This window comes from Dreissena polymorpha, chromosome 13 (genome assembly GCF_020536995.1).
Source record: "Dreissena polymorpha isolate Duluth1 chromosome 13, UMN_Dpol_1.0, whole genome shotgun sequence".
NCBI classification, from domain to species: domain Eukaryota; kingdom Metazoa; phylum Mollusca; class Bivalvia; order Myida; family Dreissenidae; genus Dreissena; species Dreissena polymorpha.
This window is the reverse complement of record NC_068367.1, coordinates 27,502,606-27,527,250: the sequence shown is the minus strand read 5'-3', so window position 1 is coordinate 27,527,250 and position 24,645 is coordinate 27,502,606. Positions and strand designations below refer to the sequence as shown.

Below are 24,645 nucleotides of genomic sequence, written 5' to 3'. Positions count from 1 at the left end.
CTAAATTTCAAAACAAATTAAGCGTTCGACCAAAATATTTATGACGTGCATTTGTAAAGCGTCTGTACTTTCAGTTTATATAGCGATGCGTAATAAAAATGTCAATGCGAGGTCGAAAGACATGCGCGATTGCGCTAAATGTATGTCGATCGCAAACTTTTTCCAACCACGTACAAACAACGCAATCATTTGTGTTATCGATTTTTTAGCCACTGTGTATGCAGCAGTTGAAAGTAGCTAGTTGACATCCAAAAACATGACGGAAAGTCCGACTCCGTGATTGAAAAAAACTGTCAAAAGTGGAAAAAGTCATATACCTGGTTAGAAATGGTTTACGTTGATAGGGCAGAAATAATAGTTGAAATGTGCATACTGCAACCAGTCTGTGCAACAAAAGTAAAGCATACATGAGTTTGAGGTATCAATGTTAATAACATATTTCACCCTTTTAAAAAACTGAAATCACCCTATTTTTCAAAATCAATGAGTGAAAACCCTATTACCCAAATAATTATCTGGGGCACTGAATATAGATTAAATTTATTCATAGCATAATTCCGTCATGCATTTTGAAGTTTTCCAGTGGAAAAAAATAGTGTGAACGTAACCTTTGCCACAACGTGGTATTTAACACATTGTCTAGTTTAGCAGATATCAGTCTGAGATTGTATTTAATCTAAAACAGTACAACAAATTAACAGAGCAAGAACTAAATCTTCACACACCGATAATAGTGTATTTTGTATATGCTTTCCATTTGGGCATAAAAAAGTGAACTCAATGTAGAGGCAATAAATGGAAATTTATTATTCCTTTTAGCTCACCTGAGCACAACGTGCTCATGGTGAGCTTTTGTGATCGCCTTTTGACCGTCGTACGTTGTCCGTTGTGCGACCTCAACATTTGCCTTGTTCACTCTCTAGAGGCCACATTTATTGTCCAATCTTCATGAAATTTGGTCAGAAGATTGGTTTCAATGAAATATTGGATGAGTTCGAAAATGGTTACGTTTGCTTGAAAAACATGGCTGCCAAGGGGCAGGGCATTTTTCCTTATATGGCTATAGCAAAATCTTGTTAACACTCTAGAGGCCACATTTATTGTCCGATCCTCATAAAACTTGGTCAGAAGATTCATCTCAATAATATCTTGAACGAGTTTGAAAATGATGTCCGTTGGTTGAAAAACATGGCCGCCAGGGGGCGGGGCATTTTTCTTTATATGGCTATAGTAAAACCTTGTTAACACTCTAGAGGCCACATTTATTTTCCAATCTTCATGAAACTTGCTCAGATGATTTGTCCCAATGATATCTTGGATGAGTTCAACAATGGTAGCCTTGGCTTGAAAAACATGGCTGCCAAGGGGCGGGGCATTTTTCCTTATATGGCTAAATATGGCTATAGTAAAATCTTGTTAACTTTCTAGTTTGCTCAATCTTCATGAAATTTGGTCAGAATATTGGTTTCCTGTGTAGTAAAGTTTGGTTTTATTATGTCAATATTATGTGACATTAACTGTGTAAGTGCTTACAAAGTTACATAACTTGTAACCGTCCTGTGACCGGTTCATTTGGTAAGCGAAGGAGACTGCACTACCACACCTGGATTAAACAGTTGAGTTCGATTACTGGTTTGGATCGGTAAAAAAACATGGCCGCCAGGGGGGTCTTTTTCCTTATATTTATATAGTAAAAAAGCTTGTGAACACTCTAGAAGTCACATGTTTTTCCTAATCATCATGAAATTTTGTCAAAACATTAGTTATGTGGATGTCTCTGACGAGTTTGAAAATGGTCGTGATCATTGAAAAAACATGGCCGCCAGGGAGTGGGGCAGTTTTCTTTATATGTATATAGTGACAACATATGAGCAGTCTAGAAGACACTATTTTTCCCCCCAATCTTCATGAAATTTGGACATATATTGGAAGAGTAAAAAAATGGTTCAGGTCTGTTAAAGAAACATGGCCGCCAAGGGGCCATTTGTTGTTCATTCTTCATGATACTTGGTTAGAACATTTGTTCCATTGATATCTTGGGCTGCAAAGAACAGGTCATTTCTTATTATCTCAGGTGAGCGACTTTGGGCTTTCAGGACCTCTTGTTTATTTTTATGAAACATATTAACTATAATAAATTGATAACTCTCAAAAATATCACAATGTGTAAATATAAATAACTTAACGAAATATAATTTGATAACACAAACAATCAAGTCAAATAACAAGGGTTACAAACCAGTATGTGTTTAAAAGGACTGAAATGTACACAGGTATGTTCATATTATCTGAAAACTTTACAAAGTGATTATATTTGAATATAGTCATGGTTTACTTGTGAAGTTTTGTATGGATATTCAAGAATATACTTATGCTTTATACTTGGGTATTGTTATCATAAAGCTTGGCCCTTTTTAATAGCAACTCGGTATTATAATGCTTAACTTAAATATGGCTAAATTAAAATAAAATTGTACAAGCAACTATATAAAACAATACAAATACTGCAACATAATAAAAACTTAAAACAGTGTGCGTGAGTAAAATTAACAAATCTGTGCTTCTTCATCAATAGGTTGCAAAACACCTGACAATAAAACGATATAGAAACAACAAACCAAGTCATAGAGTTCACAAAAAAAAATGCAGGAAGGAATGTTATGACAGTTGTAGGGCCATAAGAACACATTTTAATTATTTTTTAATTTTAAACAGTCATAGCTTCACCTAGATGTAACAGTGTAATGGTCCAAATAAGTCTTACTAAAACAGACATGTGAAGATCAATAGTTATTCTGTCATATAGCATATAAAAGCGGCCTTTTCACAGATTTTGGCATGTATTGAAGCTTGTCATTAAATGCTTTATATTGATAAATTTAAACATTGAACCTAAAGATCTCCAGTAAAAAAAGAAGAATACTATTAAAAAAAGTAACCCTCAACTGGGCTCGAACCACTCACCCCTGGAGTCCTGGAGTAAAAAGTCTCCCGCTTAGACCACTCGACCATCCATGCTATGAGCGGATGTATTTTTTTAATGATATAAGAAATCCTCGTAGTTTCCCAAAATATAAAGACAACAACAGAACTTTCCAAATTATTTAATCGTTTCGCGTTGCAACACTTTATAATTTTCAGGATTTCAAATCATTAAAAGATGCATATAATGGATTTTTTAGAGCATGGTAAATGGTCAGTATTACTATTGCCTCAAAAATATCATAACTAAAACGAAAATTTGCGAATCTGAAACAACTTTTTTAAATTGTGTGCATGTACCAAAACGTGAAAAGGCCCCTTTTAAAGAGCCAACATAAGTCTTACTCAAACAGATATGTGGTGGTAAATAGCCGATCTGTCTTAAAGCATGTACAAAGAGTAAACCGAAATTTTAATAAAGAATGAAGGTACATGTTTATACTTTCATAAAGCATATACAACACGGTGAGAAAAATAAACTACATGCACAAAGCATACACTTGATATATAAAAATGTCAATACAATAAAACTAGAATAAAATATAAAAGGCATCTGTATTAAAGAAATACCAGGGTAAAAAACAATGCTAAACAGATAAAAAAAACATTGAATTTGCTATGACAGTAAGGCAATACCATTTAAATGTTTGATGAGAGAATATCCATGTTAGCTGCTAGAAACTTGAGCTAAATATAATAATTTATACTATATAATCTTAGTGTTCTAAATAACAATTTCCTGAGCAAACAAACAACTACATGCACAAAGAAATATAAACAAGTATAAATAAGAAAGATAAATAATTAAATACTCATGTAATGACTTTCACTAGATTTCATATCAGAACCATTTTTCATTGAAACTAGATCTATTCTTGTGAAAACATTCCAATATTTATATTGAATTACTGATATGCAAAAAATACTGGGTATTGTTTCACCTTTAAAATCATATATCTATATGTGTATATAAAGTATGAACATTTAAAAACAAGAGCTGTCACCATAGGATGACTTTTGCCCCCTATAAACGCTTGACAGAAGTTATGAGGTTTTTTCGAAACCTAAACGGACCCTAAGATCATAGTCAAGGTCACAGGAGTCAAAATTTGTGTGCGTATGGAAAGGCATCGTCCATACACATGCATGCCAAATATGAAATTGCTTTCTGAAGCGACATCGAAGTTATGAGCATTTTTCGAAACCTAAACGCAAAGTGTGACGGACAGACGGACGGACAGACAGACGGACAGTCCAATCACTATTTGGCCTCCTTTGGGGGCGTAAAAAGTAATATAGGATTAACAAGCCTATTGCCAAGCAATATATGTCCCCTACCGTCTCCACCATTGTCAGAAATTCCACCATTGTCAGATTTTTAAAAATATATTTGTTGCCATAGCAACCAGAATTTTTGATGTAGGAAAAAAATGAAATGACATGCATAATGTCCATATTGCCATCTATCCATGTTTTAAGTTTAATAAAAAAATATGAAGAACTTTTAAAGTAATCGCAGGATCCAGAAAAGTGTGACAGACAGACAGACAGACTCACAGACGCACAGAGCGCAAACCATTAGTCCCCTCCGGTGAAACCGGTAGAGGACACTAATGAATACAGTAAAATGACTTCCAACAATGCACTGCACTGCATGAGGTTCGCTCTTCATTGGTCATTAAACATTTCATTGTGTTCATTGTTAGATATTTCAAACGTTGAGAAATTTGAAAACCACATAATTTGTTATGCTCAAATTAAGGTGATGCAACATGCAGTGTCAGGTAACTGCAAGCAATAAAAGTTATCAACAATGTAGTGAATGGTAATGACAGATAAGACCGTAAGGTACTTGGATTGCTAGATTTCAAGTCATTTTGTTACAAGCACAAAGTAAATGGATTTCACATTGAAAATAAATAAACATACAAATGTTTGAACTTTACATCACTTGTCCAACACTGTTTGATCAATAGCTCATACACAAATGTAAATATTAAATATTTACATGATGTCAATGTAAATATTTGCTTGAACAAAATGTCAAAGAAACTTAAAAAGCATAAGAAAATAAGAAATGTACAAGAAAATATCATAATTTTTGGCACAAATCATTTGTCCATGCAATATCAAGAGTGAATAGTCTCATAAAAGATTTAACCCTTTCCCACTCAGAAGTAACGTGAAAATTGCTATGTGCAAACAGCATAAAACCTGAACAGCCTGCGAGTAACTCAACAGTATCTAAGGATTGAAAATGAATCATTTAAAACTTGAATCTAGTAAGAAGGTCTTAAATTACATTTATTAAAGGGACTACAAATGCGTGAAAATACGTATCTATGTGGTAAAGGGTTATGGGCATACTCACACTTGATAACAGCTGATCAACCGTCTAAAAAGTGGTAACCTAATTACAGAAGCCACCTGCCTACAGGCAACCACTTTGACCACTTCCCTTGACTGACAAATGGCTTGTCAAATATGGTGTGTCAGCTGTACATAAGTGCAAATATATATCAACCTATTGAGCATTATGTTGTTAAATAATCTAATTGTATAACACAAGAAATCCAAAGATCAAAGAATCACTTATTGCCAATAAAAATCTTATTTGGTTATGTATTCATAATTAAATCATGTCAAAGATCAAATGAATATATATAATTTAATAATATCTTAACTAAATAATTTAATAATAATAAACAAAAAATACATTCCTGAACAGGAATACAAATTTTCTACAAGAAAACAATCATTAATCAGGGGTTCCACTGGCCCAAAAAAAGTTGTCGCCACTTTTTCTGTAAGATTTTTAATCAAAATCTTACAGAATAATACAGTTAATAAGGGTTACTAGTTTTTTCCAGCCCTATCAATGCAGCTTGTTTATCCAATGGTTTACACATGTCATTTCCTTATTCTTTAAATTGTTGAATAGGCATCATCACATTTTTGAAAAATTTATCACACTGCACTTTGGAATTGTTTGTCACTTGCAGTTGTCACAGTGGCATCATCTACGGTTTATTTTCAAAGTGGAGTCACAGTAAGTTTCCACATGGGAAGGGGCTTGAGACCGAAGTTCACAGTTGTGTTGTCTTTCCCACCCAGGATCAGAATGTATGGTGACTCAGGTAGACCAGACTGCTTGAAAGAGAACAAGAAGCTTTAAGACAGTGTATCCCTTGCCACCGTAGCATTTGTGTCAAAGGGTACAGTAAGAATTTGTGATTGATATTTAAAAAAATGCAATAAGAAGGCATGTCCTTGTATGATTTGAACAAAAGACAATGACAATAACTCCTTACGAAATAACCGCATGGTTTTTCCTTAACAATATGCAGTGTAGCACTTTGAGATAATTATTCTAAAAACATTTAACGAAAATTGCATGTAAAATATAAATATTGTGCACACAATTTCTCAAATGTAATTTGAAGCAAATAGAAATAACTCCTAAATATAACAATATTGTAAAACCATGACAAAATATACTGCTGCACTTGCAGATAATCATTCTGCAAGTTTTGCACCCAAAATTTCGTTTCTAACAATATTTTATTTGTTTATTTTAAACAAATAACTCCTTAGTTAATGCCTCATTTCTTGAGTTTTATCAATTTCAGTCACTTGAATATAATATTTTGTACATAAAATTAATAAGGTTAAAATAATTGCTTTTAGCATTGTAAAATGTTGTGAAAAAACGTAGAACTATTTTGCATTCCATATTAAAATTGCTTTGACATATTTATTCAAAATGCAAACTGGATTGCCATAAAGAAATAGACAGTATAAAATAATCTTTTTTGCTCTATTATCACTTTTTAGTTACCATACCTTGGACTTGTTCGTCTTATTTCTCTGCTGATTCTTCAGGATCATTCTTTCAGTCATCTCCACCTGTACACTGGATTTCTGCTCAGAAAAACATGTCTCCTTTGAATCACATGCTTTCATCCCATCATGAGGTTCTGCAGTTGCCTTCCCTGATAATTTATATTTATGTCGATCAGCAATTGTATCACGTGACATATTTGCCATGTTTTTTCTATTCTTAATATCATCACCTTTCTCTAATATTTCGTCATTACTTCTACTTAAAAATAGCACTTGTTCATGGTCTTTCCTGAAAAAGACCTGATCATTTTTTTCGCTGATTTTTTTTCCACTATTGAAACTCCCAAAGGAATGACTGCGCGCCCTTTCTGCCCAATATTCAAGTTCAATGGTCTCTATGGAGTCCTCGTCCTGCTGTGACATCTTCAGACATTGCCTGGAGCTCGGATACAGGATTTGAATGTCATCTGGGAAACAGTCCAGATGTTCAATGTCTTCCAACACTAGATCAGGATCAAGTCGAAATTTCTTGCCACCACTAGAAGTATTCTCAAACTCACATAGGCTTCGACGAAATCCTGCCAATGCTTTGTCATAAGCGATATGCTTGCTTTGATGTTGAGACATGGTGATGTGTGAACGCTCCAGCTCTGTTGTGTAACTCAGCGAGCGAGTGTAGACAGAGCTCCTGGTGTCTACCGTTGGTCCAGCTGTGTCCATGGTACTTAGACCACTGCTCTGGCTTTCAAGGATCAATTGTTTGGTGCTTTCAGATATTGCAGGATTATCTATCCCACAGTCCACAGTATTTTGATCTAACACATCTATAGCATTGTAGTTTAGGTCCATCTTTTTAGGACACATTGGTGATTTATCAGCCACGTTTTCCGATGGTGAGGGTAATTCTCTAAAACTTTTATCATTTTCAGAATTGACGTTTAAAAACTGAGGTCTTTTCAAACATCCATGAGGAGTATGATGTTCAACATCAAATCTCTTTTGTGACCCAGACTCACCCCCATTCAAGTCTCTTAAGGACACAGATGACTTTGACCTATCTCCATGGCTCGATCTAGGTCTGTCCAGATGCATTTTGGAGATTTTCTTCTGCAGATATGGCATAGAGGATGCCTTCACTTGACTGGACTGACTAGCGGGTGATATCAACACTGCACTGTGGTACATACGGTCCGGACTACTGCTGCCCAGGGTAATTTGTGTCCAGAGATCTGTTCCTATAACACAAAGTGCCAGAATAAAATTGAAATTGAATTTAATAAGAACATGAAATGATACTAAAATCCAATACATAGTGTTTTTTTTGTAGATACACTGCAACTCCAATATATCGCGGTTGAAGGGGTCCAAACATCGCCACCGTGATATATCCAGCGCGCGATATAAATTGTAAGGTTATGTATGCATGTATATGTATGCATTAGCATCGTTATGCAATCTCAAAACACGCTATTTACCTACCTTAATCAATTATGTGTTATATCCATATGTTATTCATTGGTAGAACACAAAACATTATTCCTTGTGAGTATTTTCAAATGCATATAATTAAATTTGTAATCTGAAAAACATTGCCAAGTTGTATTGTTCAAAAAAGCATGCACAAATTAGACCCATGTACAAAATGACCTCATTCATTCTCATAAAAAGCATGGGTTTTAATAGTAGTGCATTTTGACAAACTGAGGGATCTTTACCTCTAAATTAAAAGCAAGTAGTTTACACTGTATCTAACGCACACAGATTATTGAGATAGGTCAGTATCGACTTGTGACATTTACAGTTATAATTGTGTACACCTTCATGTGTGCACTGGTGCGTTTCGGCAGTTCAAAGCAAATTCAATACAGAATGGTAACACCCGAAATGACCTGTGTTGTTTGACAAGAGGAGCTATTGTTTATCGCAGTACATCGGTTTTAAAGTGATGTACAATGTAAACAAACAATCTGGTCAAAACTGGATTATGAATGTTGGATTAAAATTGGTGAAAAAAAGGAAAAATACTAGCTTGAAACGGATTTTATTTCATCAAATTCTCAGATTAAAACATTTTATTTGGGGATTATGCTCGTCAGATTTTTGGGAGCCATAGCCGATTCGCGATATATTGGACAACGCGATATAACGGACCGTGATATATTGGAGTTACATGTAGTTATCTTATTTTCAGAAATTTCCCATTTTAAAACATTATTTAAGTACCTTGAATATAGCATTAAATACAGCATCGTATTTCTGTTAGTGCATATGATTTGGACATGTACCTTTGGCCACTTTTATGGCTTTAACCTTGACTGGCCCAAAGAAAATGTATAGGCTGAGAGGTGGGAATGGTAGGTGTGAACCAAAAAAGCAAGAACCACATGTTCTTAATCAACAATAGGTAAACTTTCATATTTAAATTTATCATACATTGCATAGAGGATATTTGTTGGATTCGGTGGAATATCGATTTTGATTCAAGAGTGATTATAAAAATTAACGTTTTTAAATATATATTTTTTATGATCATAAGTGAATAAAAATCTATATTCCACTGCATCAAACAAACGTTCTTTTTATTTTATGCTTTTTATGCCCCCTTTCGAAGAAAAGGGGGTAAATAGTTTTCACACTGTCTGTCTGTAAGTCTGTCTGTAAGTCTGTCTGTCTCAAATCAAAATCAAATTATTGATTTGTCAAAGTTTTTTTTTAATGATATAATTATCATTTCTTTTCTGCACTAATTTGTGAATGGTAGGGTTCATTACATACCTGTGGACTTGAGTGACAGAGTCCATAGATACATGATGAACTCTGGCTATGATCTCTTTGATAAACCACAGGCCTTGGTTGTCAGTAATGTCTCACTTGTTCATTTTTGACTGTCTACAGACCCCCCCCCCTGGTTGGATTGGACAAAATCCAAGGGAAGTAATAAGCTTTAAAGGGAGATGATTCATATACCTGCCAAATGATAGAAATTTTATTTCAAAGCAGAGCAGTAGGGAGCATTGTGTTTCTGACGAACACATCTCTTGTTTCACCATTTATTTACATTGTAAAAGAGTTTAACTGGAGTATTTTGCTGGAATAATGACGTCATTTCCTAAAAAATGACATCATTTCACAGTAAAACAGTGAAAATTATCAATAATTTTCGCTGTTATTTTTCACTGTTTGAAACGGATTTATCAGTTTTAATTCACTGATATTTCTCTATCAACCACCAGAAAGCATAAAATAAACGTATATAAAACCCATTAAAAAATATAAATAATCAAATCCTTCTTCAGCACATGTTTACCAAATAAGATTTCATTGGCAGTGTGCACAGATACTCCGAAAAAAAGAACACACCATTACTAAAAAAATTGTTAAAAGTGGAAATATATGTTTTTCTACAAGTCTTTGTTGAAAAAAGTCCTGATTATATATGGCTACAGATCAATGTAGATAAGAGGATAAGATCTAAACCCTGGTATTGTTGATAAGGACCCACTTACTGAAGCAATAGTACCAGAGTTGACTGACAGGCGCCCTGTTACATTCGCCACCATACAAGAACATGCGGTTCCCTGCAACCACAGCAGTGTGACCAGACAGTGCAGGGGGTGAGAACTTGGTCTTCAAACGAATCCAGCAGTTGACACCTAAATAATGAGGAGATTGAAAATAAGATTTCAGTTTTGGACAGAATCATTTACAAAGAAGTTGCCATTAATGTTTTTTCATGTCAATAAAAATCTAAATGTTAAAAAAAAATTACCATAAACCTTTATGTTATTTTCAAAGTATGGTTTTAACCAGGGCTAGACACTTTAAATATTAAATATTACGAACATGAATAAATTATCTATTTTATATTCTTATTTGACTGGCTGTTGTTTATTGACACATGTTCTTTGCACAACGATAATGAGTTTAGAACAAAAACATATTGGTAACATGGTGGAATGAAAATTTATTTATGATGAAAAAATAATAAAACATATGAAAAAAGAGAGCAAAATGATTGTTGAACAATTAAGCAATTTTATTAAATATTTTGATATTTAAACACACACAAATAGCTATGTGGTAAATTAGTAAGTACTCCAACTTGTTGACACTGGTATTAAATGATCTCACCAAAGCTATAAGACCAGAGCTCTTGTTTTGCCATGAGGTCATTGTTTCCCCCGTATATAACCATACGTCTGTTGTACACGACGGCACTGTGTCCATGACGACCCCCCGGAAGGTCACGTGACATCCCCTGGGGAGTGACTAGATCCCAATCCTCATCATCTGAAGTAAAGAAAACGGAGCGTAATGCATGTGTGCAAAGTGTCGTCCAAGCTCAGTCTATGCAGACTGGGATGCCTTGTATGCTATTGTTCTTTTATAGGAAGTCTCTGCTAAGCAAGAATCCAGTTTTGGCCGAAAGTGTCGTCCCTGATAAGCCTGTGCAGTCCCATATTTCCACAGCACAGCTCATATATGAACCGTGCTCCATGAAAGGGGGGGGGGGGTTAATTCATTTGCGTAACTTGAAACTTGCTAATTTGATGAAACGCCTATTTATATAATTATATTCAATGGCGTTGTACAAAACATGTATATGTACATAAATTGATAAAAAAATAAGAGGTATTGATAATATTATGCAGCATTAATTAAAGGATTAATGATCTAAAAATGTGTGATATAAATAATAATGCTGTAAGGAACTTAAGCAATAAAACAATACCGGCTACACTATTAAAACACAGGAAAAGTAAAATATTATGTAATAAATTGATATAACTAGCGTTAAGACAATAATTATAATGATAATATGAGCAAATATTTGGCAACATAAAGACAGTGTTTTTCATTAACTAAAAGGATACGTAAAAGGATATTTCTGCACTCTGGCTGTCAGATCCCGCAGCTACCTGTCATACTTAAGGACACTTCTTTTGGGTTTTAACCTTATTTGAACTATCGTGACTACAAGTCACAAATAGGCTGACCAAGTGTGACTACAAGACACAACTTGATGGTTAAAATTACAGTGTGACTATAAGACACAACTAGAAGGCCTAAGAATGACTAAACGACAGCTGGTTTATGTAATTCAATCATTGAGCAAAGAAGCCCTAATGATTTTTGATTACCAGTCACTTGTACAATAAATATCCTTTTCGAGCAAAGAAGCCCGCACAATTCTTTAATTGCTTGGTCCTATGAGTCCTAGTGACAAATATGCCTGCACAACTGAGTCTCGATTATTTTTTTTTATTTTTTTTAAAGGTATTCAAATTAAAATAGGGTGTAAAAGTCTCTGAAGAGAAATGTTTTCAAATTCCTTTTGAAAATGTTTATTGATGCAGAAGTCCGGATGCTTGATGGAAGGTCATTCCACAGTTTCGGACCAACAACTCCGAAACTCCTGTCCATGAAAGTTTTTCTCTTTGTGCGTTTCACATCATAACATCCGTCACACGAGACGGTAGATCGTAGGTCACGTGCTGGTACTTTTTCTTTTAAAAGTTCTGTAAGGTATTTTGGCGCGTTACCAACAGAACAATTATACATGAAGTTCAGTAATTTGAATGTTATCCTAGCCTTTACTGGTAGCCAGTGTAGTTCATACAAGGCATCTTTTGAACTGTCATATTTCTGTCGGCCGAGTACCAATTTGGCACACATGTTTTGGATACGTTGCATTTTGTTTATTTCGCATTGAGCTGTTCCATACAAGATGAGATTACAATAATCCAGATGGAATATTACCAAAGACAAAACGAGTATTTCTGTTGCTTCTTTTGTTAAGTATTTCCTTATGTTTTTGATTTTAAGGTAGTTGTACATGGCTGTACGGCACTTAATTTTGATGTGTTCTTTAAAATTTAGTGTTTCGTCTAAATATGCACCCAAATACCGTATGCATTTTTCTGCTTTAACGATGTCACCAGCAATATATATTTCTTTAGATTGACATTTATTTAATTGGGGTCTACTACCGAACATGATTTGCATAAAGTGTCATCCCAGATTAGCCTGTGCAGTCTGCACAGGTTAATCAGGGACAACACTTTCCGCTATTATGATATTTTTCTTTTAAAAAAAGTCTCTTGTTAACAAAAATCAAGTTTAAGCGGAAAGTGTCATATACTTCCTTAGTGCAATTTAAACTTTACATGTACCTGAGGTTTAAATTCAAATCATATTCAAAAAGCTCCTTAGTGAAATCTGTGAAACACTGTATCTGCGCTTAATTTCAAATACATGTAAAAATGAAATCCAAAGATTGAGATAGTTACTTTTCAATTCCCTCTATTTCCCCTAAGGCACCTGAGCTTTGGTCATCTCAATTACAGCCTTCAAACACTCTATTACATCATTCATTGATTAATAACATAAAAGTTCTGTTTTAGACATTACAAATATTTATGTTAATAAAATCACAGCAGAAAATAAAATTGAGCTGGTCTGTGGGAAAACGGTGTTTAGTGCATGGTCATGAAGTATCATCCCTAATCCTCTACCACTTAGATACATATTTTGACGCATGTGTAGTCCCTTAGAAAGTTTAATTTAATTAAAGACCTTTCACACAAAATTCAAATTTTAAAGACAAAGATACTGATGAGAAGCAAACAGTATAAAACCTTAACAGACTGCGAGTTACGTACAGGCTGTTCTGGTTTAATGCTGTTTGCACTTTTGCACACTTTGCTTCTAAGTGGAAAATGGCTATACAAGTCTGTCCTGTCTGCACAGGCCAAGCAGGGATTCCACGTTTACATGATTTTCTATTAGAATAGACTTCATTTACATAAATAAGTTTATCAGAGATGAAATTGTCTTCCCTTATTAGCCAGAGCAGACTGCACAGGTTAATCTGGGATGATAATTTACATACATGCATTAAACCCAGTTTTCGCAGAACGCGTCTCCATGATTTCTTCCTATGTCCTACCTATATTGTATTTCCAGTAATGTCCTACCTATATTGTATTTCAAGTAATGTCCTACCTATATTGTATTTCCAGTAATGTCCTACCAATATTGTATTTCCAGTAATGTCCTACCAATATTGTATTTTCAGTTATGTCCTACAAATATTGTATTGACAGTAATGTTCTACCAATATTGTATTTCCAGTTATGTCCTACCAATATTGTATTTTCATTTATGTTCTACCAGTATTGTATTTCCAGTAATATCTTACCTATATTGTATTTTCAGTTATGTTCCACCAATATTGTATTTCCAGTAATGTTCTAACAGTATTGTATTTTCAGTAATGTCCTACCAATATTGTATTTTCAGTTATGTCCTACCAATATTGAATTTCCAGTAATGTTCTACCAGTATTGTATTTCCAGTAATATCTTACCTATACAGTGAGGTCGTCAGTTCCGAATCACTATCGAATCTACCCATGTATATTTTAAAACGGCGATCGATTTTAATTTCGGATAAAGGGCGTATTACATATAATTTTAACCTCTATGCTTCGCTTACCTTGATTTTGAATTTGGTTCTAAATATTAATGAGTGTTTATGTTATTTCTAAACCGAAACCTTTCTCCATTTCCGGTTAATATTCTCCAATAGCGAATCACGTGACAGAAGGTGCACTTTATGACTAGGGATCGTCTCAAAACAAACTCGAACTGTCAAAATAGTTTATTTAACGTTCATAACAATATAACCAGACTAGCTTTTGATTACAGATATTTGTAAAAACTATAACAATAAAGAAAGCAAAAAGTAAAAAATAACAAAACAAAATTAAATGGACCTCTACCTGAGATCACACAATTAAGGGCACCTGCATATGACATACATATTAACTACAATATACAGTATACTGTTTCCAAGCAACAACATAGAAAACAAGAAGAAGGAATAGATCAAATGAAATAAAATGGGCCCTACCTGAGATCACACACTTGCACTTGCATAAAATATACTATAATATACAATCTTATGATGCCCCATGGTATCTTAGATTAGCCTTTGCCCACTGGAGACAACACAAGCTTTATGAGAGGAAAGTTTCATTTCTCAGAGCACAAATTAGAGATTCTAAACAAACAATTACATGAATCCAGAAAATAATGCGCGATTTCAACCTGTGTAGGTTGCACATGACAATTCAAGATAACAGTTAATGCAAATAACAATGACCAGTTTTCTCAAGGAGTATCCAATAATTGAACAGTCCTGCTCTGCTCCGACAGGGATGGTACATTTTAATGCAAAAGGCAGTGATAAAAAATAAATACATATATCTATGTAGTGTTAATGCGTGTATAACAGCATTTTCTGATACTGAAATGACAGTAAAATAAATGAAAACAACCTATCGTTGTATGAATCAAATCTTGATAGCATACCATACAGTATTGTCACACAAAACAATGAGAATGTATAAGGAAGCAACAACACACAATGCATGTCAAGGTTCAATTGTAGTAAATATTCATGTAAACTTTATCCAGATGATATGCTTATGAAGGTGTTTTAATCTCACTTGAATAAGAAAATCCATTTTAAAGGATAAGCAAAATATACATAATAACATTTAAGGTGATGTTTTGTGCAAACTTATTCCACAAAATATAAGTGGAACATGGGCTAACTTTCCTACAACACGACATATATAGACTGCTGCCCCAGATACTGGATTTAAAATATTCTATTAAAATATACCCATACTTAGTTGTTCTTTTTTCAGAGGGGATGAACCCAGTCTCACAAACTATATCGATTCAAAATATGAAAAAGTCAACTGACCATGAACAATAACTAAATCAATTTCTAGACAAATAGGAATTCAAGCTTTTGGTAAAAACTAGAAAAAAACAACAACTAGGAACCAATTAAAATAAAATAAGGAAAAGGTTGGTAAATAAGCAACTGCTGGAGAGCTTTGGCAAGTGTACAACACTCATAAATTCACATGGGTAGAGCTAAACACATCACAGATGCATGGATGAAAGGTCTGGGCTGCTGCATTTCCCCCATTGCCTGTCAGGGCACGTCTGCGTCCTTCACAATACTGAAAGAATTATGATATAAGCCTTACTATTTTAATTATACCTCACGTGACTAGCACATGTCAATTCCCATTTACCCATATTACAGTCACATGCGACATTATTTTATCACCATTTTTTAGCTGAAAATAGCACCATTAGTTTTCCGCATCAAGAGAATATATAAATATAATGCATTTACTTCATTTTTCTTTCTGGCATTTGCATATTTTTTAAATAAAAACCAAAATAAAATCACACAATTTTAAATTTTTATAATCAGATTTATTTAAATTGGAATACATTGTTTTTCTTTGTCTATGAGTTAATACCAGCAACCTTCCTTTTAAACATCCGTACATTCAGAAATGTATGTGCCAGAGTGCTTAGTAAATGAATAAACAAGCAATTTTCAATTGTGTTTCTCTTATTAAGTTGTTGTGTTTTCTGTGTTCAGTATAATAAAATAAATATCACACCCATACAGGTTGATAAAACTGGGTTAGGTTAACATAACCATTCTCGGATAAACATTATGTTGTTGTCACCCTGTATGGGATGTGATACATGTATTTATATATGTTTAAAAATAAAATTGCAATGTAACTTCAAGCATTATAAAAAAATAAAAGATAAACTTGAATTATATTTTCAAACAGTATAAAGTAATTAATAGTAAGATGCTCATATATAAATGGTTACATAACTTTTTTAAGCCCCTGTTGCTTCTAGTAAGTTCTACTCACATGTTTTAATAGTAGCAACATCATGTTTCCTATTCAATAATGCAATATAAAAAATGCTGGTTGGGACCAAATATAATTACCTTGTTTTCAAGCAGTATTAAGCATTAAAAATAATAGCATTTCATCCCAGGCCAAGTGTAAAGGCCAATAATACAATTTACAATATCACTTAACGATGTTTGACAGGTAAAAATTCGTTTGAGATTACCCCTGGTTTACTTCATGTCTGTTTCGGAACTGACACCTGAGGCAGTGAGTCATTTTCGAGACTCTAAATTCATAGTTTGACTGAAAATGTATAAATCTTATTGTTTTCTTATTTCCTGATAAATTACCTTCAAATCAATACCAAGATCACTTACCATGGGCAATCCGTTATAGAAGCAAACGTGTTCTAATATCCGATGACTGATCGCGAAGACAGGATTTTGCCGCCATTCGAAATTATGTCTGCGAGCGTTTCGACAATTCAGATTGTTTACATGTGTCTATTTTCTTCCGGTTTGTTGCGAAAAAAATCATCAAATATTAAAGGTGTATGGCTGTACAATTTGTTCAATCATAAGTGGTAAGACTTATTTTTCAATGTTGAATGAAATGTTATTTGTTTCGGAACTGGCGACTTTCCGGAACTGACGACCTGACTGTATTGTATTTCCAGTAATGTCCTACCAATATTGTATTTCCAGTAATGTCCTACCAATATTATATTTCCAGTAATGTCCTACAAATATTGTATTTCCAGTAATGTCCTACCAATATTGTACTTCCAGAGCTCTGAGCTGGACCCCTTCATGTCCACATATCCTCCATACACGTACATGGCCCCCTCATAGATCACAGCTGAGTGGTAGCGTCGTATACATGGCCAACTGGCACCTGGGTCCACTTCACTCTTGTGGATGTAGCCAAGATCTAGAGCAAATATAGGTCCAGTTTTAGATTTCTTACTTCAAATTCTACATTTGTACTGGGCCCATAACGACATCTATTCTTAAGCTTAATTTTGGTCTTAAAATCCAATTTTTTTTTTAAAGATATCAAACAGGTTAATGTCTTTAGTGTATAGTTAATAAGTTCAGATATATATTTCTTGTAAGGTCTGGTATTTATAAAGCACATTATGCAAACACAAGGTTGATTTGACATATCAATTAATGTGAACATAAAACGTTTGACCACATTTGCACAACACCTTTTTGGTACTTCCTGTAAATTGAACAAAATAATTTCTTAGAAAATCTCAGAGTCCAGTACATATTTTAAAAGCAAAATACTCCTTAAAAACACCTTCTGATTTATATCTCAGCAAAAGACAAACATTTATTGAGGCCAGTGTTTCTACACCTTCATACCTGGGTTTATCCTCCATAGCGATGCAGTGTTTCTACACCTTCATACCTGGGTTTATCCTCCATAGCGAGGCCAGTGTTTCTACACCTTCATACCTGGGTTTATCCTCCATAGCGATGCAGTGTTTCTACACCTTCATACCTGGGTTTATCCTCCATAGCGAGGCCAGTGTTTCTACACCTTCATACCTGGGTTTATCCTCCATAGCGAGGCCAGTGTTTCTACACCTTCATACCTGGGTTTATCCTCCATAGCGATGACTTTGTCAAGAAATCTCCAAATTCTCCACCAAACAAAATCATCAGTTTCTGAAATAACAGCGATATTGTTAAACCCTCTGCATGCTGGGAAATTTGTTGTCTGCTAAAATGTTGTCTACTGAATTTCTAAAATTAGCATTTTCTTTGATTTTTTTTCAAAGAATACTATCAGAATAGCAGTTTGGATCCTCATGAGACGCCACATTCTGTGGCGTCTCATCTGGATCCAAATTGTTTGCAAAGGCCTTCAAAATTCGGTTTTAGCACTGAAAGAGTTAATGGATTGGGTCTCTGGTGAAAAACAACCAAATAAATTTATTTATTTTAACATATTTATGAACAATATTTTTTGGCAATCTTTTCAATTTTAAATTATTCAGAACATCACAATAACAGATAACTGTAATTATCAATTCAAATTTCGAACATCAACTGTCCATGATTAGAAGTTGTAATATTACCATCCATTTAAAACACAAATACAATAATCTTTATAATGGTATTTCTGGTCCCCCAAGGGTATATACCCATCAATTGATTCAAACATCAACTGACTATGATGTGAAGTTGTAATGTTACCACCCATTTAACATACAAATACAATCGATCATTCTAATGGTATTTTTGGTCTCCCAAGGGTATATCACCAATCAATCGATTCAAACATCAACTGTCCATGATGTGAAGTTGTAATATTACCATCCATTTAAAACACAAATACAATCTATCATTGTAATGGTATTGTTGGTCTCCCATGGGTATATCATCCATCAATCGATTCAAACATCAACTGAATATGATGTGAAGTTGCAATTTTACCATTCATTTAAAACACAAATACAAACTATCATTTTAATGGTATTTTTGGTCGGCCAAGAGTATATCACCCATCAATTGATTCAAACATCAACTGTCCATGATGTGAAGTTGTAGTATTACCATCCATTTAAAACACAAATACAATCTATCATTCTAATGGTATTGTTGGTCCCACAAGGGTATATCACCAATCAATTGATTCAAACATCAACTGTCCATGATGTAAGAGCCTGCTCTGCCATTCACCAAATTAGCAAATGGCTACAAAGTAGCGAATTTGGCTAAATTAATTTCCATTTGGCTATAACTTTTTCTTCATAAAACCCCATAAAAATGATAAAATGTGAAGACTTAAGGTGTCCTACCGTACATTTGGCTGAAGAATATTTTGAGCCTGGGGAACTCCTGGATGTGAAGTGGTTATTAAATCATCCATTTAAAACACATTATAATGGCATTGGTCTCCCAAGGGTATCTCACCCATCATTGAACAGCAGGATTGACAAAGGTCACTCATGAGCGCCTTACCTTGCATGAGACGAGGGTGTGTCCCTCGAGATGTTGTGGAGTATCACCACGGAAACGCACCGACTCCCAGTCCTGTGTGCCTGAAGCATTAAGGGAAACAAACTTGGAGCTTTTATAAGGGAAAAATGTTACTGATGGTATTATTCAATGAGAATAAACATGAAAAGTTGAGAAATGATAAAAGGCAATTCAGACGAATAGACAAATTTATTCAGAAAATAATGTCACAGAGATCCTAAACTGTATTCTGCGATATTGTTTACAAAAATGGGGAATCAAAATTTATACATGTGATTCTTGGGATAAACAAGAAACACAATGTCCCCTACTGCGCCGCTTTGAAGCCATATATTTGACCTTTGACCTTGATGGATGACCTTGACTTTTCACCACTCAAAATGTGCAGCTCCATGAGATACACATGCATGCCAAATATTAAGTTGCTATCTTCAATATAGACCGTTCCATAATCGATAAATTGACCGCCGCCATATTGTCAGTCACGTGACTGTCCGCCATTACACTGCTGCTAACTTGTGCGAGTCGGCGATTCCAAAAGCCAAAGACGTAGAGAATACCCGCTTCACCGTTGTCGGATAAATAAATTACTTAATGAATTAATGTGAGGCGATTATCACATTTTTGTTGTTTAAATGATTGTTTGAAGTTGAGATTGATTGTTACAAATAAAATGTTTAAAATGCTTTCGTGTATTTGTTTTTGTTTATCTGTAATCAAGTGGTAATCATCGGCGAAAATTTGCTGGTTCAGTCGCTCATACTATGTCTTTGATTAGACTTGTTACTTTTAACGTTTCACAAACAATTCACGCATGTATTGTTGTGTTGATTTTAATAGCCGCAACATCAAGCAGATTATATTTTAATTAATACTTATAAAAGATTCTCGCGCAATTAATTACCGCTAATTGTTTGTAATTGATCTCATTTGGTAAAAATCTACATTCCAAAATCATTACATATTATTTTAAGTATGATATTATTGATACGCCTTCCATTATTTTTCTTGTTCTAACTGAGGCCACAATTTTTTTTTTTATTGGTTTACAAAAATATTTTTGAAAATGGTCCATCGGGCGGTCGAAAAAAAAAAAAAAAAAAAATTTCAATAGAAAACAGTTACGTAACATCAGGCAATTTAATCACTCCATGGAGTATTTTACCACGTTTACCGCGCAGTTTTTTACCTTAAAGTTTCAAATTAAAAAATTGGTGCGCGTAATACATTGATACAACGCAATCCTGGTTGCTAAATCGCGAACAAACCATTTCAAAATCGTAAATAATCACAAAAGCCACCATTTTTTTTTCAGAAATCTACACCCTATAATCTTGTAGACTGAAGGGGCCGTTGTCGGAACAAAAAAAAGAGTCGGTAATGGCAGATATGAACAGATTTTTACAAAAATAAAATGTTTGAATAAAATAAGCAAAAAATGTCTTTGTTTGTATTTGTGCACTTCTACATTGGCAGCTTACGTTGGGCTGTTGACCCCATAAAGCAGTGCTTTCCACAGGATTATTTTCAGTCGCCCGGAGCTAATAGGGGAGGTTCGGGAGGGGTGTCCGCTCCCTACGTTGATTTTTTTAGTTTGACGTGTCAATTGACGTTCTGTGGTGCGTTATAACTCAGAAAAACAGTGTCAAACGACTTCATTTGGTGCGCTATGACTCTTTAAAAACCCGAGCTATAAAGTCATTTTTCAAGATACATTTTTTAATTGTTTTAAAACTTTTCCGCATAGATAGTAAAATCCCGACTTGAACGATTCCACAATACATCCGTATAAACCCGACTCTATTACTGCATACTTACTTCTTTTCAAGTTTCTATTCATTTCCCGATAATCCCGTTTATTCCATTTTTAAAAGCACTTTCTTGTAATATTGACGATAAAAGTTCTCAATAATTTCTCTAACACAAACGCTGCCATTTTTCTAAAATATCAAATAAATTTCGGCATAAGTGACTATTTATAGATTTGATGAAATATTGCCACTGAACATGCGTAAATCCCCTGACGTGATGTGTGCTTTGTTAATACAACGCTAAATACACCGACGCTTTCTATGCACATGACATGACGTTGTACACTCGGCATAATTTTCGCGCCCTTTTTTATTTAGAAGACAAAGGCAACACGAGAGGGTCAACAAGAAATAAATTATCACTGTTATTTGAAGCAATAATCTGTTAACGTCGAGTTAGCATTTACCTTCGGAAGTGTATTTCGGATTACAAACGTTTAGACATTAACATTCGGGAATGGGTTTCGGATTACAAATTTAACTATGCACATTTGAGATTTCAAAGATACATTAACAATTGCGTAATGAATTCAACGATAATTTGTTTAAACGCTTAACGAGTGGACTAAATGTTTTGACAGTATTATGCATGACATGCTACAGTCGTTGAGATGCGTCATGTTATATACTGATAGCTGGTAAAGGTAGGTGTCAAAGATTTTTTTTTTCGCGGGTAGCTGGGTAACGGTAGGTGTGAATAGGGACTTCTGGTTGTTATCCAGTTTGTTCTAGATTTTTAGCGCCTCCATTATACACATTCACGCCTGTGTAGTGCGACAAACAATAACCCCACTTGACCATAATAATTCTGACATATCTCAACGACTGTAGCCTTTAAGATGCAACGTAATTTACTTAAAAAGTTTTCACTTTAAAACAAAGCATTACACGTTTTTATCATCATTCAAATTTAAAGCCCAGGCTTTCCCCGAGGAAGAATTACATGATTTCTTATTTTTGCATGTTTTACATGAAATGCACGAGAATTGTTAGTTTGTTGCTAGAAAGTTATAAACTTGTCAGAAAATATAGCGCTATGCAACCCATGCTCCGTGTCATAATGACGCTTCCTATTGTTGTATACAGAGTTAAGCTTTCCAATGACCCGGATTATTGATTAAGCAATAGTAAAATTGCGGCCATTTTCGGCCGATCTGCTAGTTTTTTTTGGTCTTAAATTCGTTTTTTTCCTCGTTCGCTCCTTTTTCAGAGCGGTCGGGAATAAAATATATATAAAAAAGACGAATTTCCGATTTTATTTTTTTTCACATTTTCCAAAAATTAGGGTCGGCGGTTTTGTAAACCAAGAAATATAAAAGTCGTGGCCTGATATTAGAGATAAAAAATTGTGGTTTGGATTTATATTTATTTTTTTTAGATGGAATTTTGTCACGTTAAAAAACGAGCTTTTTATCATGAGAGAGTGATATTGATCTTGACGACCTTTTATGTGATTATTCGGAAGATGAAGAGAATGCGATCTATGTGATATATCTATATTTTCATCTTTGAATCATTTAACAGCTATAAAGCTAAAAATACTAAAAATTGTATTTTATAGGTCTTTGAAGTAACGCAAAACATATGGATAACGACACCAAATGTTTAGTCAATTAATCCACACAAAAAGACTCCGATAAAAAAACACCTAAATAATATTTCAAAAATATATTATTAAGCGCCAAACGAATTTATTAATACATTTATTTGCAACTTTTAAAACGCGGCATAAGCATCAAATTAAAGATTATCTGAAGACTGAAAGGCCGACAATTTGACACAATAAAGAGCTCTATGCATAAGCCGTAATATTTTTTTTTGCAGAAAAGCTTCAATAAATTACAATAGTAATACATCTTATTATAAAAATATAATTATCAATGGCATGAGGACGCTAGTGTGATAAATAAATGAGTGTTAGAAAGTGTAAGGAGTGCTTTGAAAATAAACATACTACAAAGTCATATTAAAAGCAAAGGACATGACAGTATTTACATGTAATTTTAATTTGATGGGTTTTGTACAAAGAATGACGCTATTGAGGAATATTAACATACAACTGAAAAAACACAACTTCATATGATGCAAATTGAACTGTGTACTCATGTATATTGAAAACTCGTTACTAGTGAGTATGAGTGACACATATCTAACATTTTAACACACATATATTTTAACATTTTAACACACATATATTTATATACATATATATTTTTTTAAATATTTTTTACCTCTGTTTGGTGTCAAATGTAATTTATTGTTTTATGATATCGTTCGTGCATTGCCGTAACATCAAATCTTCATACGGAATGACGTAGTTTTAATTAACTGATACCCGCTAAATACGTTAAATGTTTTATTTTTATATTTTTTTTAAATACTTTATTTTTTCATAAATTAAACGGGCTAGTATCTTTACGGTGTACAATTTCTGATATTCTATATTGGACATAACTTTTAATTTGTAAAATATGTAACATATCTTATTTACGCAACTGTTAAGTATGTCGGAGGTAAATTATCTTACCAAATGACTGCTTAATACTACCAGGAAGATGAGACATGGTGGCATCATCAATTGTGTTTAATGACCAGATTGTCATCTGCCACCCAGTGTGGTTTATGACACCATGTGGTTAGTTAAGTCTGGAAAATATCTGATCAAAACGAGATAATCGGATTATGCAGAACAAAGGGGCAATTAAACACTGGAATGCAAAGGCATACACGATTTAAAGATTGATGCAAATAATCAAATGAAAAATATTGCATTTAATTTAATTAAATGTTTTTTTTTTAATGTGTCAATGTGTTAGTTTTCCAAGACAACCAAGACCATGTAATGACGGCCTTAGAATTTAGAAAGAAATTCATCCGTTGAATAATCGGTGCTCTCTTATATATGTTACCGATTGTAAAGCAGCAGTGTAATGGCGGACGCGGAGAGAATTCAGGGGAGATAATTATGTAATGACTAAATTATGGAACGGTCTATTGCAAAAGTTATGACCACAGTTAAAGTTTTGGGACAGAATGACAGATAGACAGACAGACAGACAGACAGGCCCAAAAAATATACCCCCGATCATTCAATCCGGGGGCATGAAAAACAAGTACATATCAAAACTACTTAAAGTTAATTAATGTTTTTACCTACGAAAATCCTGGTCCTGTCAATACAACTTTTGCTCTATACAACGATACAACTTTTTCTCTATACATGTACAAGATTATAAATGAACCACTAGTCACTAGGATCATAATGATG

The 24,645-nt window shown here is 34.0% G+C and overlaps 1 protein-coding gene across 6 annotated transcripts in view; it reads right to left on the bottom strand.

The window, feature by feature from the left end:
* Nucleotides 1-833: 833 nt before the first annotated feature.
* Nucleotides 834-24,645, bottom strand: part of LOC127855507 (uncharacterized) — a 38,622-nt gene continuing 14,810 nt past the window's right edge. For 4 of the 6 annotated variants that reach the window (XM_052391160.1, XM_052391159.1, XM_052391162.1 and 1 more), the window contains 7 exons: nt 19,549-19,628; nt 18,177-18,249; nt 17,345-17,503; nt 10,957-11,115; nt 10,332-10,478; nt 6,826-8,060; nt 834-6,132 (listed from right to left, as the gene is read on the bottom strand). In XM_052391160.1, the coding sequence (XP_052247120.1) occupies nt 6,016-6,132; nt 6,826-8,060; nt 10,332-10,478; nt 10,957-11,115; nt 17,345-17,503; nt 18,177-18,249; nt 19,549-19,628 (1,970 nt within the window). In that variant the 3' untranslated portion in view covers nt 834-6,015. Of the gene's footprint in view, nt 6,133-6,825; nt 8,061-10,331; nt 10,479-10,956; nt 11,116-17,344; nt 17,504-18,129; nt 18,250-19,548; nt 19,629-24,645 lie in introns of all 6 variants that reach the window. The other 2 variants (XM_052391163.1, XM_052391164.1) reach the window with 2 other exon arrangements.